General features: G+C 37.4%; 2 protein-coding genes across 15 annotated transcripts in view; one reads left to right on the top strand and one right to left on the bottom strand.

Annotated features, from left to right (window-relative positions):
• Positions 1 to 685: 685 nt before the first annotated feature.
• Positions 686 to 3,318, bottom strand: RAG2 (recombination activating 2). Its single transcript, XM_002821867.3, has one exon. It carries the CDS (start codon positions 2,905 to 2,907, stop codon positions 1,324 to 1,326), a length of 1,584 nt encoding a protein of 527 aa, XP_002821913.1. The 5' UTR covers positions 2,908 to 3,318; the 3' UTR covers positions 686 to 1,323.
• The window catches only part of IFTAP (intraflagellar transport associated protein), a 63,548-nt gene continuing 52,246 nt past the window's right edge, over positions 3,080 to 14,381 (top strand). Inside the window, exons 1-3 of one of the 14 annotated variants that reach the window (XM_054524484.2) lie at positions 3,169 to 3,378; positions 3,938 to 3,988; positions 6,380 to 6,466. The gene's annotated coding sequence lies outside the window, so the exon portion shown is untranslated. Of the gene's footprint in view, positions 3,653 to 3,937; positions 3,989 to 6,379; positions 6,467 to 14,381 lie in introns of all 14 variants that reach the window. The other 13 variants (XM_054524481.2, XM_054524486.2, XM_054524485.2 and 10 more) reach the window with 13 other exon arrangements.

Below are 14,381 nucleotides of genomic sequence, written 5' to 3'. Positions count from 1 at the left end.
TCAGCAGAAGAACTTGTGCTCCAGCGTTTCATCTCTTGTATAATTCATGTTTCCCATAAATTTGCTAGTTGTACCTTACACACTGTAGACTTTCAGTGAAGAGTAAGAGTCTTCACTGTAACTGTGGCTGAAGCTCTTAAGATAAGGTTTTTCCAGAAATTTTTTTTTTCCGGAAAATATTTCAGGAGGAAAGACACTTGTTTCTAAGGTCATCTAGTTATCAACCGATGTCTTGAACCCTTAAAATTAATAGTCATTTTAACTAGTTTCATCCTAGCGAGTGTCTAATTAAACCTTGGCAAGATCACTGATTTTATAATATTCACTGGCAGCAATCTCCACATGTTAACTACACACACACACACACACGCACACAAATACATTTCTTTTCCTCCATTTAAATCTTCTGCCTGTAAATGTCATGACATTCTCTAAACTTACATTATTTTGGGAAATAATATTATTCTTCTCCATGAGATTTGTTTGGTGGTCCTTTCTTATTGTATTCTTACTCACTTCCTTTTTCCAGAATAGTAAGTAGCAATGGGCTCTAGTTTTCCATGAAAACTCTCACAAATAATTAGTTCAAATGACTGACTTTGGCACATCATTCATGCATCATATAATGGGGAGGGGAAATCCTTAAAGAAAATGCATACAAATAATTCAGGAAAACATGTCAAACTTGATGTAGATTATTTATTTCTTCTTTCGTGTCAGTGGAGAACATTATCTATATGTATACGTATATTTATATTTATATCTACATCTGTAAAGCTATGAGAAACTAACTTGTTCATGGGCATAATCCAAGGGATTGCTTGAAGGTATATAAAGAACACTAATGTGGGATGTAGTAGATCTTGCTTTTAAGTTTTGGCCAACTGCTGAATTGTTATGTTGCACAAAATAATCAATTTAATTCTTTTGGGTGTTAATTTCTTTATTGGCTAAATTTGTCATAACCACTCTATAGGTTATTTGTTACCTAGACTCATATAATAAATATAAACATACCTTGATGATGATTACTGCTTCTGGATGTTTAAGGTTTGTTGAATAAAAAATCAGATCAGAAATTCTCAGTGAAAAATAAATTAGTAAATTGACTATTTGGGTAAAATATTTTCAAAATGTATAGGTTCTAGAACAACTTTATTTATCATTGCATTATAAACATATTTTTCTGGCCCTTAATTCATGTAACTAAAAGAAAACATAGGCATTTTAAATAAACAAAAACATATTTTTAAAATCAATGTTATGATTTTAAAAATAGGTTCAAAAATTCCATACACCTGAATCTGAAAGGCTTTTGCAAAACTAATCAAACAACCTTCTAAGAAAGGATTTCTTGGCAGGAGTCGAGATTTTTCCAGAACCTTTTTTACGGAGGGATTTCATTGGAGGCTTTTTTAAGGGTAGGACTCTTTGGGGAGTGTGTAGAGCTCTTGCTATCTCCACATGCTCATTGCAGTAATACTTGTTGCTTCCTGCTGACAGATGGATGAGTGTGCGTTCTGCTAGATCCATGCACTGAGCATGGACCCAGTGCCCATCCCCATGAGAGCAGTAGATCATGGCGGGTTTGTTGAGCTCAGTTGAATAGAATGGTACCCAAGTGTTGATATCCACATCACAAGTAGGGCAGCATGTAATCCAGTAGCCTGTCTCAGACTCATCTTCTTCATCATCTTCATTATAGGTGTCAAATTCATCATCACCATCAAAACTATTTGCTTCTGCACTGAAACAAAATTCTTCGGAGTCTTCAAAGGGAGTGGAATCCCCTGGATCTTCCGTTGATGTTTGACTGTTTGTAAATGTTGTCTGCTCTTCATTCGTATCATCTTCAGCACATTTCAACGTATAGAAATAGAATGCTTCTGAAACAACTTGTTTACTGTCTCCTGGTATGCCAAGAAAAACAGTTCCATTTCCCATGTTGCTTCCAAACCATATCTTGCTGTGCTTAATGTCTGGGGTCCAATCTGGGGTCTCCATCTCACGAATTTCTATCTTGTTGTCCTCTAAAGAAATGATGTTGCAGATCATTCTTTTTTGATTTTCAAGCTGATAGCCACCAACAATAACAAATTCATCATTGTTAGTTTGAGTCAGGATTGCACTGGAGACAGAGATTCCTCCTGGCAAGACTGTGCAATTCACAGCTGGGCTACCCAGGGGAAGATCAACCCTTATTCTGTACAGGTTGGCAGGCCGGATATTATTGGCAAGTGAATGTCCTCCTAAAATATAGATGGTGTCATTTTTGGCAATAGAGACATGAAAAGATAGCCCATCCTGAAGTTCTGGAAGAATGTATGATGTAGCACATCCAAATTCAAAATCCACCAGGAAAACATGGGGCAGGCAGTCAGCTACACTATTCCATTTTTCTGTGGTTCTGTGGGTAGAAGGCATGTATGAGCGTCCTCCAAAGAGAACACCCATACTTTTCCCTCGGCTATACACCACATTAATGGAATGACCATATCTGGCTTCAGGAACATCTCCTACCAAGTCTTTCTCTGTGCAGCGAAAAGTAACCTTTTTGTTGCTCTTGCAAACAACAGACATGATGTAAATCTTATCTGAAACCTCATTGTTTGGTGTTTTCCCTCCATGGATGATGTATTGATGCTTTTCAGACTCCAAGCTGCCTTTGAATGTGCAAGTGGCTGGGTAGCGAAGAGGAGGGAGGTAGCAGGAATCCTTAGAGAAAATTGTAGGCTTCAGTTTGACATGGTTATGATTTACATCCAAATGGAAAACTCCAGTGGGGCAGGATCTTTTGGGCCAGCCTTTCTGGCCAAAGAAGAAAACTTGTCCATCAAAATTCATCAGCGAGAAGCCTGGTTGAATTAAGGCTATGTTATTACTGACTGTTACCATCTGCAGAGACATATTTTCTTATGGCACGTAGATTTTTGTCTGAAAGAATTATAAAATAAAATGACTTAGAGATCGCTTCATATAATCACCATATTTAGATTCCTTCACATGTGAATGGCATTTTTTTAAGTCCTCCCGCACGCTTGCAGTGGGACTGAATGAGGAAAATCCAAGGAGTTAGGTCAGTAAAGAGCCACAGAACCTTTACTGCCATTCCATCCAAGGAGCTGGGACATGTTTTAGCCACGGACTATGCTCCTTAGGATTTCTGGGAATTGTAGTCCTTTTCCTTAAAGAGTCACCACGCGTCAGCTGAAAGAACCACATTTCCCAAGAATCCGTTCTGACTGGGATGTGTCGCTTTGGAAATCTGTCGTTGTTGCTCTGGGAGAGGGGACTCCTGGAATGTGTCTCTGAATAAAGACTAGCCGAAGGTGCGAAGTGACTAGATGGGAGCAAAGGAGGAAAACTAGGGAATGGGAGGTGAGAGTGGCTGACACCGACCCAACGTCCGGGTTGCCGGAAGGCTGCAGCGCCCGGAGCGGTGTCGGGCAAACCGCTACCCTGGTATTGCTGGAGCCTCTCCTGGGGACTTTTGAACAGGTGACCCGGTAGGAAGCACAACTGCTTCTGTTGGAGTGCGGTTACCTGGAGACCGCAGTCTGAAGGGACTCCTGGCAGAGATGTCGTTACGGTGTCCTGCCTGTCTGGATGCTTAGGAGCGCGACTCAAAATTACACCCCTGACGACCCTGGAGGTGCTTGGGGCGGGAGGTTGAAGGGGGGCACCGAGGTTACAAAAGCCGTGACTGTCTTACAGAACCGAAAGATGGATCTTTGAATCCCTAGAGTGCAGGGGAGACATTGCCTGTTAATGATTTTTACCACTTCTACGTTTAGTAATAGAAATACAGTTATTAGGTTTTAACGAGTGCACTTTAAAGGCCCTTTGTTTTCTTCACTGTTTTTACTACTGTTTTTAGGGTTCTTTTAGGGAAGCAGAGAAGGTTCCTAAACACATCTCCTTTTCACCTTCATTCTAGGAAAATAGAGTTAGTGGCTTTTTCACATCTTTCCAGTCCAAGAACTTTTAGGTAATTCTTTAATAATTCTGTAGTAAGTAAGCAGGGACTAAGCATAGAAGAGTTTGAATTATTCAGGATTTCATACTTCTGTTACAACAAAAAGAATATTTACTAGATGAAGGAAGCTTGATAAATTTCTATTTTATTATTGTTTACCTTAGAGAGTTGTGGAATACACTCCGTGTTTGCAGTGTGAAGTCCTGTGCACCAAATGTTAAAGGAAACAAAATATAGCACAGATTCCTTGACTTTTAAGAGTTAATTCTTAATATGCTTCAAAAGCAGTATAAACAATGGCTAAGAGTATGGACTCTGAATGCTTACTGGCTGGATTCAAATCCTGGCTCTGCCACTAACTACATGACTTTGGGCAAGTTATTTAACCCCTGTGTGCCTCAGTTTCCTCATCTGAAAACTGAGATAATAATTTTACCAACCTCATATATTGATGTCAGTTATGATTAATAGTTGAATATACGTAAAGTACTTAGAACAGGGATTTGCATATAGTAGATGATAATTATGATTATTTTAAAATTTACCAAAAATAAGGTCTAGTGCATACACACCTGCCAGTAATGGCAGTTGATAAGGTTGGAGAGGATGAGAAGGGGCTTTAGGATATGGGAATCAGGTCAGTGGTTATAGATAGATAAACATTTGAACTAAAAGAATTGGATAAACATATATGATGAGGATGCTGGTAGTAGTTAATTTATTAACAGAGGATAGTTAGTATTTTATTTTTCTTGTCACCCTTTGTCTAACTGGGAATAATCTTGGTATCTATTCACTGGGCTGTTTTGAGAAATAAATGGGATAGCACGTGTAAATCACATAGAACAGTGCCTGGCACATAAACACTCAATAAATGTTAGTTGATACTATAATTTATCTAATTTATCTTTATTCCTCCTGCAAAGATTCCTTGGACTATTTAGAATCTCTGGTCACTCTAATGAGATGGTAGTTTTTTTTTTTTTTTTTTTTTTTTTTTTGCTTTAAAGAACTTCTGTAGATCAGCTGTAATTTACTGCTAAATAATCTCTTGTTATTATTTTTAGTCTACTTGGGAGACTCGTAAGGGGGTGATCTTTCAACAATTATCTGGTGGGTTATTAAAGCAGGTGAGGAAATGGTGTCTGAGAAGGATTATTATCAAAGTTATGAAAACAAGCCTGTCTCCCTGAGTTGTACATTCAGCAACCTGCCCTGCTTATAAAATAATCTGGGCAGTGTTTTATTTATATCATGGCCTACCCAAGCCTACATGAGAGAAGGCATCTGAGCAACTATGAAAAATGCTATTCATAGAAACTAAAAGGAGACATTATTGACCCTCACTTCAGAAAACTGTAGGTGATTACACTCAGCCTGAGTGATTATGATCAGAGAGTTGTCCCATTTTGGGTGGGGGGAACACCAAAGCCAAGGCCTGCTTGTTTCAAACACCTGTGATGACTGTTATTGAGATACAAGGCAAGCCATACAGTGGTAATGGATTCCAGATCCAAAGGGATTTTTCAAGAACACTTGTTTTAAAACAAGTTTTCATTGTCACCCCTGGGTTTCATTTTAAGGTTGCTTTAGGAATTTTGGCTTCTCGTAAGTGAAAACATGATTATTGTAGATTACACAGAAACATTTTCTTGGGCAAGACGTAAGGAGGATTGTCCATTTTTGTAGCTTAGTCTAGGCCCCTAGAGATTTTTGAAACAGGGCTTTTGACCTGTTTTCCCTTTGATGCTCTGCCTTTGGCTCATTTCATAATTTCAAGGCCCTAAAAACAATGGTAAAGTTTCTTATTGCTAAGATGAATTACCTCCTCTTGTAACACAGTTCAAGTGTGAGTAATTAATTTTTAGATTACTCACTTTAACCAGATGATGTATGCATTTAAAGAATAAACAGGAACATTGAAAGTGTTTTCACATTATTTTGCCACATTTAGTTTTTGAAATTTTGCTTTATTGACTTGAATATATTTTTCACTGGAGTAGACTATTGTATCTCTTCCATAGTTTCAATATGACTGTATTAGTCACACCTTGGTTTTTAAAAAGAGTTTTTAAATGATTATACTATATCTAAAATAACCTACTGAAGTCTTTTCCTTTTAATAGGCTACGTAAAAACAGGCAGATTTAAAAGAATAAGATCCTGTTCTTCAGCTGAGGGAGGCTTCAAGGTCAACACATTAAAGATTCTTTGTAAAGGACAGAAATATAGGACCAATAAATATATACAATTTTCCCAACCCCATGCTAACATTCTTCAGCAGGAAGATTTTCATTTATTCTCTCTGATGCTAGGGCATAGTTGAGTATAATAAAAGGACTCATAGTATGAGGTCTGGGTTTATAGTTCCCAATATCTGAACTGACTTTTTCTTTTCCAAAGAAAGATACTGTACTCTGAAACATTAAATCTTGCTGATCCGTGCTGGTCATGTTTTCCTGATTGCTCCAGAGTAGCAAGTAACCTCATGTAAGTAACTTCAGGCATTTAATGTGTGAATAACACTATCTTGCACTGTTAATCAGGTTTGAGGCATATATTATTTTATTATTTATTATTTTATTTCTGCTGGCAGTAAAACCGGGATTAGGTCTTCCTTCCTATACTTAGGCCAGAGAACGATTTATGTACGAATATTAATAATAGTGCTCTAAAGGCCTAATAGTTAAATCCCTGAAGCAGCCAGAGAACAGAAAACCCCACATTTTCCAAATTCTACTCATCCCTTCCCTATCTAGACACCAAATCCACTTGTAACTAACACACTGCCGAAGTGTGGCATCTTCATTCCCTTAAAGTTTACTAACATAGGCTCCCATTTTTTTAGCTTTGGTAGAAATGAAGGTATCAGACCTACCTGAAGGCCAGAGGGGCTGCTCACGCCTCTCTGAATCTTTGCCGCTAAACCAGGTATTAATTGTCAGCACTTGGGGAAGATTCACTGACTGCCCACCGTGAGTGTGGCAAGCAGAAGGCTGACTATAAAGAGAGTGTGTATGTGTGCCTACAGATGTTCTTATGAACACTGATCTAATGGGAGTAACTGACTGTGACCTTTTTTTTTTCTTTCTTTCTTTAGATGGTTGAGGGAGATACCCACCAGGGTGTACCCTCAGGATTTAACTCTTTCACTACTAGCAACAATGGCAACACAATTCACTATTTGTAAAGATAAAAAGAAATCTGGTCAAAACTTGATTTTTAAAAATTAAGAACATTTTAGAAAAACACAGAAGAAATACATATAGTTTCTATGGTTTAAATAAACACTATTTTGAATCAAATGAGAAAGTATTTGTCATAAAGCAGAGACCACTAATACCAATGCCATTCGTTTTAACTTTGAGGTGCTCTTTTGTGGTCTCATTTTCTTTAATGCAAGGCTCAGAAGGAAGGAGTTGTAATTATTCGAGGCCCTCTACCAACTTTATATCAGGCAGCTGCTGAGTAATAATACAGTGTAATGATTAAGCAAATGGGCTTTTGGGGTCAGGCTCACCTGGTTTTCTTTGCCAGCTCTGCCATTTTTTTGGTAGTAGAGTCATCTTAATCCTTAAGCCTCTGTTTCTCTGTCTCTGAAATGAGGATAATAGAAATATTTACTTCAAAAAGTTGTTGGGAAAAGATTAAATGAGATAATGTATGTAAAGTGTTCAGCCAAGGAAGAGTTTAATATTCCATAGTGATCTTGATAGCAAAAACTACCTTTATAATTTCTTTTCTTTTCTTTTTTTTGAGATGGAGTCCTGCTCTGTCTCCCAGGCTGGAGTGCAGTGGTACGATCTTAGCTCACTGCAACCTCTGCTACCCAGGTTCAAGCGATTCTCCTACCTCAGCCTCCCGAATAGCTGGGATTACAGGCACACGCCACCACACCCAGCTAATTTTTGTATTTTTAGTAGAGATCGGGTTTTGCCATGTTGGCCAGGCTGGTCTCAAACTCCTGACCTTGGGTGACCCATCTGCCTTGGCCTCCCAAAGTGCTGGGATTACAGGAGTGAGCCACCTCGCCCAGCCTGTAATTTCTAATAGTAGCATAATTTCTAAATGCAACCTAATTTACCTAACCTTCCACTATTGTTGGTCATTTGATCAGTTTCCATATGGCTTAGATGATAAAATGTAATGATCAGAGCTAGGCAAATATGGGTTTGAGTTTCAGTTCTGTGACCTTTTTGAGTGTCAGTTTTCTTATCTCTAAAATGGGAATAATAACTACCTATTGTAAGAATTAACGGATTAAAATGTCTATAGAATGTACATATAGTAAATCTTAACTAATGAAGAAGATGCTGTAAATATATTTGCATAAGTGACTAATTTTTTGCAAAATTTTAGTGTATATTTTCAGGGTCTTTTTTCTTTTTTTTAAACAGATGTGTGTAGCTCAATTCATTGGTTGATTCCCATCATTTGAAATGTCGATCCATCCTTTAAAAAGCATCATCATCTCTTCTAGTTCCTTCCGTGATGATTTTTTTAATCTGCAAAAGGATATTGGGTTATTTCCCTAACCTATTGATGTGTTATATAAACTGCTGTATAATGATTAAGATACTTGAAATTATAGCAACTATAAGGACAACTGTCATAAAGTTGATATATTGGATGTCTTCACTGTAAATACAAAATAAGAAATGCAAAAATAGAAACCATGGATAGATTCCCTTTGGATTTTACTAACATCAAAAAACAGGCAATTTTTAGCATAACAATTAGTTGCTGAATGGGTTAGTTGTCTCTTGACAAGACTAGAAATTAGTAGCACATTTGAAAATAGGTTCTAAGACTCCAAGTCCTTGCTATACCATTAGGAGAGCGTTAGACTTACAGTGATGTCATACAAGGTTCCTGATCTCCAAAAGTCCTCAGCATTGAAACTAAATATAAAATAGTAAACTATATTTATTGAGCATCTACTATGTACAAAGCCATGTGGAGAATTAGAAAAAAAATCAGACACAAAAAAATCAGACACAAAAAAAACCCCTTAAAGCAGGGGTTGCCAATCCCTGGGCCATGGACAGGTACAGTCAGCAGTCTGTTAGGAACAGGGCTTCACAGCAGGAGGTGAGCCACAGGCCAGCAAGCCTTACTGCCTGAACTCCGCCTCCTGTCAGATCTGCTATGTGGCATTAGATTCACAGGAGCGTGAACCCTGTTGTAAGCTGCGCATGCGAGGGAGCTAGGTTGTGCGTTCCTTATGAGAATCTAATGCCTGATGATCTGAGGTGGAACAGTTTCATCCTGAAACGGTCCCCCTCACTCTGGTCCATGGAAAAATTATCTTCCATGAAACTAGTCTCTGGTGCGAAAACGGTTGGGAACTACTGCCTTAAAGAACATATACAATAGTAGAATGAAGCAACTTTTGGTTGCAGATGAACATGCCTTACATTCTTCCCACATTCAGCTTTTCTTAAAAGTTCTTAGAAGTTCATTAAGAAATCACAATTATAAGTTCCTCAGCCCATTTTTAAGCCTTGAGGCAAAATCAAATTCAAACTCCTACAAGGACATATTGATTTATCCTTCCTTACATTTCAAAAAAAAAAAAAAAAAAAAAACAGTACACCATCAAAGTATACAGGTCAGTGAAATTACAGAGTAAAACAACCTTTATCTTATGGGAAAAATAAAAACTTAGTAATGAGATATCCTGGCCTAGTAATTGGACAAAAAAGGAAACATAATTGGAAAAAAAAGATGGAAGCCAACCTCAAGCCCAATCCCTTTATTTTTACATTCAAACTACTCAGGATCAGAAAAGTTTACATAACTTGACAAAGGTAACACAGCTGCAGTGGTCTGTGGATATGGTGGGTTGGAGGGAGGCAGAGGAGAAACACTGTTCTGTGAACTCATGACAGTGCATTTCAAGAAATGTAGTACATCTCTCAAGCGTTTCCATCCCCATTTTATAAATGGAGAAACAGCTTAAACTTCATTGTCTCTCAGTGAGTTAACAAGTGTTTGGAATAAGGTCAGTGGCAGCTTTTCATAGCTTTAGGATAAGCCTAGACAATGATTAGTGTTTTACTAAGTGGGAGATTTTTGAGGAAATAAGATAAATTGTGTTGGAAAGGGAGATGTTTGGCTTGTTGAATGAATTCCACAATAGGAGCCACAACTGAAACTGACAAAGAAAAGAGGAAGGAAGAGGAAATGTATAGAAGGAAGCAATTTACAGTTACTATGATGGGTTGTCAAGAGAAGAACATGACAAGTGACTTGACATTTTTTATTTAAAGCAATTAGTTAGATATGGCCACCTGACCAGAATGACTGGTATCGTCTTAAAAAATTTCATGATCTCTGATTTAAGGTGGATTCTTTTCTTGAGAACAAAATAGAGAAAACATTTCAGAGGAGTTTTGCTAGAAAAATTTTCTTGCTAGAAAATATTTACCGAAATACTTTATTTTTAGAGAAGGAAAGGAGTTAGGAGTTTGTGATTCTTTTTATTTTATTTATTTATTGACTTTTTTGGAGACAGGGTGTTGCTCTGTTGCCCAGGCTGGAGTGCAGTGGCATAATCTTGGCTCAACTCAGCCACCACCTTCTGGGCTCAAGTGATCCTCCCATCTCAGTCTCTCAGGTAGCTGGGACCACAGGTGGACACCATCATGCTCAGCTAATTATTTAATTTTTTGTAGAGATGAGGTCTCACTATACTGGCCAGGTGGTCCTGAACTGCTGGGCTAAAGTGATCCCCCTATGTTGTCCTTCCCAAGTGCTGGGGTTACAGGCAAGAGCTATGCACCTGGCCTGATTCTTAATTTCTGTCTTTAAGTATAGAAACCATATTGGCAAAAAGAAATTATTTATATATGTATGTGCATGTGTGTGTTAAGTTTTGTACCTTGAGGCAAAATTGCAAATAAAGTATTGAGTGAAATTGGAAACTGGGGAAGCATTGTATTACCTCTTACAGCCCATTTATTATTCCACAGTCTTAGGAATTTATAATTCAAAATAGCTGGGAAACAAATCTAAAATCTTACTTCTTTTAAGAGAATGCCAAGTGAAATAAAGTTTGATTTTATTTGTAAGATCTGGTATTTTGAAACACTTAGAAATGAACTCTTAGGTGATTTAGTTCAGTTAGTCTACACCTGCTCCTAACCAGATGTGTGGGTTTTGCTTTAGAGTAGGCTTCTTGGTATTGTTTAAAGTCCTGTGCACTGTGCAGGTGGCTAACAGGCTCAGGAAGTTGGAGAGAAGGGGACAATTTTAATTAAGAGTGGATGCCTTTGTGTCATAGTATGCAGTATAGATAAAGTAACCATTAGTGGGACATTGTATCTTATGTGAGGGTGGGATTAGGTTTGAGCTAATAAATCTTTTATGATTGAAATATTGTGTGATTATAGAGCTATAAAGTTGACTCAGAAACCCTACTGCTTTATGGATTCACAGTTTTATCAGGAGTCTTGAAAAAAGTGTTCACTGAATTACTTGCCGTTACTACCCATAACTCATTGATATAGTTGATAGCATTTCTGAGGCTAGGAGATCAGTTTTGGACATGGTTGAAATATGTGTATGGCAAATTTTTGTTGATGAATGTCTAGAAGTCAGTTAGTGTGCTTATAGGAGTTTTGTTAGGGGGTGAAGGTAGGGTGTTTACTTGTAATTCCACATAACTCTAAATGATTAAAAAAAAAAAACCAAAGAAACAAAAATGGTACTGAAAAGGCATTCTTTTTGATTTCAAAAACAATGGATTTCCTGAGATTTGTCTTATGAGTATATCCTACAGATTCCATGTACACAGTTAATCTGTTTTTAAAAAATGATAGGGAGTGAGTGGGGAGAGTTCAAATGCTTAATTGGTTTGCATTTTTCTTTGTTTAATAGAATTAATAACTGTGTAATTGAAAACAATCTAATACTTAGTTGACCTGCCTCAGTGAGTCAATGCAGACATTTCTAGATTGACTTAAACAGCTAGGAGGAAGAGTATACTTGGGGAAATAAAATGGGTATTATAAGAAGGGCCTAATGAATGATAGCCTCAAGAAACCTCATTAAAGTAGCTTGGGTGAATGAATAGGAAAAGGAAGCAAATTTTTCAAGAGGAAAGTTTCTGTTTATGCATGTAATTTTATAGATTAGTATTAGTCTCTCTCCCAGAGCTTTCTGTAGGGGGAAAACAACACACCTGGTTCCAACATTCTTGGTAAACTTTTAGTGATAATTTTCTTTTCCTAAATACCTTTTGTTTTAATTGACTTATCCTTCTTTTCTGTTTCTGTCCCCCATTTTTAAGCTAAAAAAAATTGTAGATTCACAAGATGAATTCCCAGGAGGTTCCAAAGAGGTATATAGGGAGGTCCCATGCAGCCTTGGTCCAGGCTTCTTCAATGTTAACATCATGCATAAGTTTAGCATAACATAAAAATCTGAGTTATTGCTATTACAAAAATGGAGTATTGTATAGAATATGTAAATTACAGCCAGGCACAGTGGCTTATGCCTGTAATCCCAGCACTTTGGGAGGCCGAGGTGGGCAGATCACTTGAGGTTAGGTGTTTGAGACCAGCCTGGCCAACATGGTGAAATCCCGTCTCTACTCAGAATACAAAAATTAGTCAGGCGTGGTGGTGTGTGCCTGTAATCCTGGCTACTCAGGAGTCTGAGGTAGGAGAATCACTTGAACCCAGGAGGTAGAGGCTGCAGTGAGTAGAGATTGTGCCACTGCACTCAAGCCTGGGTGACAAGAGCAAAACTCAGTCTCAAAAAAAAAAAAAAAAAAAGTCAATATGTAAATTATAAGTCTCTTTAGGGAAGGACCTAGATCTGTTTTTGTTAAGGCATCCTTTTTGCTATCTTTGTTTATAATCTGAACCCACATTTTAAAAATTATATGCAGTTTTTAGGATGGATGTGCTCTCTTTTCCTTTAGGTGAGAATTTGTCAAGGAGAAATGTATAGCTATTAAGACATACTTCTATTACTGCTGCATGGAATGCAATTTATCTCTCTCTTGAAGCTTTGTAGTCAACAATAATCCCCAAACCTTTCCTACCTCCTTCCAAATACTTCCTTTAATATTCACAGCAAAGGGCTATACCTAGGGGAATTTAATAATATATGGAAGTCTAGATGCTTATACTATCAACTTTTTTGGTGATAATGAAGAGTTCTATGCCTTTTACATGTTAGAAAAGGCTGTTGATAAAAGCTCATAACTTGAAGTGCAGTGTATACTTTGATGCTAGAATTGTATGTTTTTTATTTCATCCTGATGAAAAACAATAAAGGAGTGTAGGTTCTTTTCTGTTTTGTAAGAGATGTTTTGTTTTATATTCTGCTTTCCCTTTATTCCTTTTGTTTCTTCTTTTGTTTTCTCATTTGTATTGGTAGGTCTCTAATATATAATGATGTAACATGTGCTCAGCCTGTGGCCTTTTGAATGTCATTGGGGTATGGAGCATAAATGGAGGCATGAATATACGTGCCAGGGTGAGATTGCTGCTTTGTGCTTAATTTCCTGACGGCTTCAGATATACCTTAAAGTTCATAATCATGAGCATCCCATGACTATTTATGATGAGAGAACCACCCATTACTGCTCATCAATAGAGTCATTAGTTGACAGAAACCCCATATGAAGTTTCTTTCCCATACTCATTTATTCTCTATGATTGGACTAGTTAACCTTCAGGTTTCTCTCAAGTCACAGAATCTGAATTTCCCACTGGATGTTTTTCTTTCTTCTTGATATTATCTGAAAGACAAAAAAATTAGAGGATGCAAAATTGTTGTAGTTCAGTCAAGGAGGAAGAAATCAGTTCATATTAGGTCGGTTCTAATCACATCTGTGCAGCCTTATTAAATCTCTGCAGTTAGAGTGCAGTTTGGTCTTTTGGAGATTTGACCATTTACACAAATATAAAAGGACACACACCTTGTGCAATTGTTGAAGTACAAATGTTGATGGTTTTATTTCCTTAGGCGAAGACATAATATTTTGATAATATCCCATCTTACCTTTCAGTATAGCAGTAGATTCTTACTGAGCAGAAGAATACAATTTTGACTAAGTGGGCTTTGATAGACCTGCACAACTCTCAGAGTTTTTAACCACCTCCCCCCCGCCCTTTTTTTTTTTTTTTTTTTTTTTTTGCAGACATATAACCCTAGTGCTGTTAAAAAGTACGCTGTGCACTTTCAGAGAAGCAAGCTTGTGGTGATTTGCTTTTTTAGGTCTACTACTCTTGTGTCTGAAAGTTGCATTTTGTTTGAGTAAGTTCATTAAGCAGGGATCTGAAGGTAAACATCAAAGGTGTGCTGAATCAGTGGTGACAATTTCATGTACCATATTTCATAATAATGTTCTTTCAGAGAGCACATAACATTAACTAGCTTAGGTGGTTGT

This window comes from Pongo abelii, chromosome 9 (genome assembly GCF_028885655.2).
Source record: "Pongo abelii isolate AG06213 chromosome 9, NHGRI_mPonAbe1-v2.0_pri, whole genome shotgun sequence".
Classification (NCBI taxonomy): Eukaryota; Metazoa; Chordata; class Mammalia; order Primates; family Hominidae; genus Pongo; species Pongo abelii.
The sequence above is the reverse complement of the archived record's forward strand: the minus strand, read 5'-3'. Positions and strand labels throughout refer to the sequence as shown.